The sequence below is a fragment of the Neolamprologus brichardi genome, chromosome 11 (assembly GCF_056152115.1).
Source record: "Neolamprologus brichardi isolate AB-2024 chromosome 11, ASM5615211v1, whole genome shotgun sequence".
NCBI lineage: Eukaryota > Metazoa > Chordata > Actinopteri > Cichliformes > Cichlidae > Neolamprologus > Neolamprologus brichardi.
In genome coordinates, this window is record NC_142114.1 from 10,021,152 (window position 1) to 10,027,151 (window position 6,000).

Below are 6,000 nucleotides of genomic sequence, written 5' to 3' on the forward strand. Positions count from 1 at the left end.
CAACATACCAAGAATACTACACTCTAGGAATAAAGGTAGTAAAATCAGTATTTCTGGAAACCACTGCTCTAACAATCCATATGAGGTAAAATTAAAAGCAAAAAAGAAATAAAAGTGGCTTTTTTATTAGATGATAGCAAATCTGAGCTCCTTTCAAAGACTTCTGCAGTGGAGTTGCAGCATTAGGTCTATGTGACAGATGAATATGGTTGTTCATGGACAGCAGATGTCAGCAGTGTGCTGCTGTGTCTGATGTGTGAAAACGTCACAGATCAGAAAGACCTCCGAAGTAAAAGTCAAATTAAAATCTTTGCGATAGTTCACCATGGCAATGATCAGCGCTTCCTCTACAATTCAGGTTTCTTCTAGATACCAAAATGCACTACAGAGAAGCAGAGTTCTGCTTATAATGAGCTCTATAAGTGACTGTGTTTGTGTACAGCTGTCATGAAGTTTTTAATCTAACTTATTTTCCTGATGAGTAACACAGACTGGCTCAAGGAGCCAGGCTTCTAATTGAATCCAGAACGCCCGTCACGTGTGGATCCAAACAAACACACCCATGGATCTGTGAGCAACTTATTCCAACTTTCTGACTATCTGCATGCTGCTCACACCCTCAACAGACAACGCCCGAAAAAAGTCTGTTTTGCACACAGTTCCGGAGATATAACATTTTACATGGTGGTTTCAGCAACAACTTGCTTCGCTCGTGGAAGTTATGAGACGTTACATATCATATCAAAAAACTCTGGAGTCACATGAATGTGCCTCAGCATCATCATGATTTAACATGAGCCATATGAGTTTCACTTCAACAAAAGCTAACCGCAGCATCATGTGCCACTTTTATTTCTCTAAACCAGCAAAGGAGGATGGCGCACAGTACGGTGTTGACATTACCCACATAACTCCCGTGTTAATGCCCTTTGCATAATGGAATGCAAAGGGCATGCATATCTCTCCAAAGAAAAAACAACCCTAGAACACAAACCAGAGCCAAGAACACAGCCTGACTAGAGCAAAGAGACTACTAAAGACTAATTCTCCCAAAAGGACCACACCTCTCTTTTTCTGGCTTTAACTCACGGTTAGCCGTCTCTGCAGGGAACAGGCGAGGCTGGATCTCACCAAAACAGCCCCACCTAGTTGGAATGGCTGCAGATCTCACTAATCCTGCTGGCAAACACCCAGATAGCTCCAGAGATAACTGTTACCACTCACAGCAGTGAGTATAATTGATTACACAATTCAATCAGAATTCCCCACCCTGGAAATGTGGGAATTTTTCTTGTCATTTGAATTGTTTGTTAAAAATAAAAACTGCTGCTGATGCATGTGAAAACTTGAAACAATAGCAGTAGATTATTTTTTGAGTGTTTACCACAGCAAAAAACACAGGAACCTGTGATATCTGACAGCAGGAGGACAACAAGGGGCAAGCACTGTGTCAGACACTTTATCTCTTCTAACACAAAGCTAATTCAATCACAGCCACATCTCAAAGGTCTCTCACTGAAACTGTTCCTAAAAAAGAGGCTCCCTCTGCACCACATCACAAAATAGACTCTGGGCTTGGTAACATGTAACTTTAAGCCACAAACTGTAATCACAACACCCCAAATAATACTTTGAATGGAAAGTCAAAGACAATTACAGAATGGTAATGCTATTCAAGGTACATAAGTGCAGAGCACCAACAGTGCACCCTAAAACCTCAAATGCTTTGAAGAAAGGTGGGAATCTAGACTCAAGAGTGATTGCATCACAGAGACATTAGAAGTAGGTAAGCTGGCATGCATTCAAACAAACCTTCCATGAAGTTAGGCCATGTCTTCTCCTCTGGCTCCCCCAGTGAGTGGTCCCAGTCTACCTCTGGTGAGGCTCCTCGTCCCTTGCCCCTTGCCACCTGTGCCAACACTGCCCGCTCTATAGCAATTTCTTGCAGAACATCCAGGTCCAGCTCCTCGCCTTGCTCCTCAGACTCCACAGGTGGAGGTGGTGACTGCTGTCCAGCTGCCTCCGGACTAATGAGCTGCTTTACTTCAACAATCTCCTCCACTACTACTATTTTCCTCTTCATGGTGGCCTCGTCTATGTCAGATGTTTCAAACTTGCAGGTGTCCCGCTGGTGAGGCTGGTCAGGACGGGTCACGGGCGTGGCGGTGGCAGAGGGTGTGTCCTCTATCAAGTCCCTCTTCTTCTCTCCCTCCTGCGTTAGTGCCTCAGAAACAGGGAGCTTTTCCTCTGTGCTGCACTCTGCTGCCCGAGCGGCCGAATGTTGTGCAACTTTGGGAGGCTCCTCTTGCTCAAAGAGTGGGCTGGCCTGTGCCTGAGCTGCAGCTGGCTCTGCTGTTAGCGCTCTTGCTGCTGACGCTAATTCTCCGGCTGTGGGTGCTTCCTTCACACTGGAGGATGTTTCTGGTTTTGGAGCCTCCCGCTTGATTTTTTCTGCAAAGAGCAGGGCTGGCTCCACCTCCCTTTTGTCTGCTGGGGCCTCAGAGAGCACAGCTGCTGCCTGCCTGACTTCCTCACTGCACATTCTTTCAAGAGTCATCTTTAAAGAAACATTAGTTTCTGTCAGTCCGGAGGCCATGTCAGGGCTGTCTTTAACTGCAGCTTCATGCAGGGGTGTAGTGTCAGTTGATGGCAATGTTTCTGCTTCAGGCAAAGGGACAGGATTTGTGTTTATAACCTCTAACTCTGGTTCTTTAGGCTGCTTTCCACCTTTTCCCTTCTTCTTTCCCTTTACAGGTTCCTGTGTAGCTTTCTCTGTATTTATGGCGGATTTAGCCTCAATTGTGGGTTTCTGAGATTCTGACAGTGGGGCAGGGTTTTCCTGCTCAGATTTAGGGCTTGCTTGCACGAGCTCCACTCCACTTATTTTCTGCACTGTCACTGTTTCCACTTTGGTCACAGTTATTTTCTCAGATTTCACTGGCTCCATATGGGGCGACGTAACATTTGACTCGCCCTTAGGGGATAATGGTCCCTGTGCAATATTTCCGGCATTGCTTTCCTCAGACTTCTCTTTTATTTGTCCCTCCACTAGGGGCGCTGCAGGAATCTGTCCTAGTGGCAGTGAGGCTTCTTCTGAATAAGCTGTTATTTGTTTAGGGACATCTTGTGTTTTCTCTCTGTCAGTATGTATTTTAACCTCGTTTGTCTTTGTTCCCTTTGAGCAGGTAGACACAATTAAAGGCTCGGATGAAGCCACTGGTTCAGTCTTATTTGCAGGTGATCCCTCAGCACTCTCGACACTCTTCAAGGCCTCAGCTTGAGATTTCTTTTTCTTTCTCTTTGATTTTGAGCCTCCCTCGACCGCTTGTTTGGTTTCTTTAAGCACCTCTGTGGTGACAGCATTTTGAGGAGGCTGAGATGTATCTGATTCATCTTGCACTTTTACTGTGGGCTCCTGCACGGAACCTTTAGGGGCTTCTTTTCTGACTGGGGGAATCGCTTTTGAATTAGTTTTCTTCTCTTCTGCAGTCATCTCTGCAGCTTTTGCTGTGACAGGCTGTGCATCTTCAGCATTGGTCAAAGGTGCTGCGAGAGTTGCTGTAGTAATGGTGGATTTGACTTCAAGTGTTGAGGATTTCTGTACTGTAGTAACTTCTAGGGACACTTCATCAGTTTTAGAATCTTTAACCTCATTAGTGGAGCCCTTTGGTTTGCTTGTGGCGCTGTGAGGTTTGGCTTTGGCAGTGTCCTGAGTGGCAGCTGCATCTGTAACTTTTTCTGCCTTATCATTTATAATTTTAGACTCAGCTGAAACTGGAAGGGCCTTCACCTCTGTGGGTTTAATCAATTCCTTATTTACTTTAAGCCTCGTTTCTTTGACAGAGCCTGTTGAAGTGACAGGCTTTACTTGTTGGGGCTTTACTTGATCATTGGCTGCTGTAGCACTCACATTTGCAACTTTAACTGGATCCACAACAACCATTTTCATTTTGTCTTCTTTGGTATCAAAATCAGGAAGCATTGTGAGAACTGGTTTGCTTGTAATCATTTGAGTAGGCTTGATAGAAGTTTGTTCCTCAGCGATATTAGGCCAGTCCTTGGTCTTCATTTCCTCGTTTGTTTTGGGAGCAGAGGGCTTAGCTGGAATCTTTGATGCTGCAGCACCTGTGGCCTGAGCAACAGCAGCCACAGCTAATGGTAGGGCTGGTAGGGCTGTTTTGGAGGATGTCAGACCGGTCTGTGACACATCCTGCTTCAAAGCTGCTGTCTGAGCGGGAGCAGAACTTGTTGGCTTCTCTTTTTCGACCTCTAGTGCTCTCCTCTTTTGTGGTGATGCTATGGGCTTCTTGCTGTAAACATCAAGCTCCTGGTGAGTGGCTCTTTTCCCCCTGTTATCCTCCATCATTGCTGTTTCGCTTCTGAAGCCGGTGGTCTTCCTAAAAACGTCCTGAGGCTGGCCCTCCACTTCCCATAAGGCCTTTTCTCTGGCCGGTTCTCCAGCCAGTGGGCGACCCCTGAACCTCGGGGTCCTATCGGGGTTATTCTCTCTTTCTCCAGAACCCACCATCTTATGGCGGTAGCCTTGGCGCTCTGCTAGTTCCTCTCTTCTTTCTGCTTCAGCCCTGCGTCCCGGCTTAGGAACATAAGACGTTGGACCTTCTACAGATTGGACCCGTGCAGCTCGGTGAGCAATGGCCAGAGTGGCGGCTGGCTTCCTAATCCTTTGCAGGGTGGCAGGAACAATTTCAGTGGGCAGGTGGAGGTAGTCACGCAGGTAAACAATGCCATCATTGGTCAGGTACCAGTAAAAATGTTTCCAAGCAAATGTTTCCTTTACATAGCCCCTGGACTTAAGAGACCCCATGGCACGAATTACTTGTAGGTTGCTTACACTTTGTACTTCTGGGTGTTTGATCTGCGGCCTCTTATCCTTCTTAGCCACCATGACACCATCTCGAAACAGGATCTCGTAGATGGCCCTCAGGTCATGCAGGGGCATCAGCATTCCAGCAACCATTGTTGTTTGATTCAGTAAACTTTCTCAAAGTGAAACTAAAATGCACAATGGCAAACAAAGAGAAGAGCACCTCACGCTGTGTTGTGAGAAAGAGTCAAGTGCCAAGACCGGCTGGCACGTGTTTCTTAATTCAATAAGGGGAAAAAAAATGAAAGAAGAAATCCCTGTAATGATTTTTCCTTACTGTCTCTTCTCCTTGCTCTTGTTGATCCTTTCGTTGTAGTGAAGAAAATAAATATTCCTCTGTTAATAAGTTTAATGGCCCCCCTACATTCAGAGTGGCTGAGAATGAGCAGTCTCTGTTCGGGCCGAGATGGCAATGACAGAATGGAAGAGAGGGAGTGTGTGTGTGAGTGTGAGAGAGAGAGAGAAAGAGAGTGAGAGAGCAAGGCACACACTTCTCAGTCTGGCTCCTCCTACCTTCTCTCTCTTTCTCTTAGGAAAAAACTGTCATGGAAAAAAAATCTCACTAGAGTAAATAGTACAGCAGGAAGCTAGAAGTGGGGGGAAAGGTGTCTGCAATAAACTGAAATAAAATTCGAGCAAAGTCAAATGAATGGATCAACACACCTATGGAGGGAGCACGTGATCTACAACTCTATGACATTTACAAAGAGTCCCGCCCACAACCAAAAGCAAATGGCTCCTACTCACATGCAAACACACACCTCTGAACGCACACTAGGACTGAGTGGCACACACCCTTTGGCGTGTGATGCACACTCCAATGAATGGGTTGTTCTTTTCAGCGAGTAGATATCAGAAAGGAAGATGACTAGCTGGCATCCATCCGATCCTGCCCATGCAAGTTATTAAGCACAAGGTGTCTTTAGCTTTACACATTTCACGATCAGGTTTCAGTGAAGAGCTTTTACTACACGTGCAGGGCATGGTGCTCACATCTCATATGACACAGTCTTAGAATATATCATAAAGGCTGGTGACATTTCAAGAGAAACTACATAAATCACAATAATGTACTCCGACTGGACTTTGCAAGGATATGAAAGGAGATGACTAAA

General features: G+C 45.7%; 1 protein-coding gene across 4 annotated transcripts in view; it reads right to left on the minus strand.

Annotated features, from left to right (window-relative positions):
• The window catches only part of plecb (plectin b), a 59,581-nt gene extending 54,180 nt beyond the window's left edge, over window positions 1–5,401 (minus strand). For 2 of the 4 annotated variants that reach the window (XM_006794857.3, XM_087848099.1), the window contains exon 1: window positions 1,813–5,399. In XM_006794857.3, coding sequence (XP_006794920.3) covers window positions 1,813–4,978 — 3,166 coding nt within the window. In that variant the 5' untranslated portion in view covers window positions 4,979–5,399. Of the gene's footprint in view, window positions 1–1,812 lie in introns of all 4 variants that reach the window. The other 2 variants (XM_087848098.1, XM_035909530.2) reach the window with 2 other exon arrangements.
• Between the last annotated feature and the right edge of the window lie 599 nt (window positions 5,402–6,000).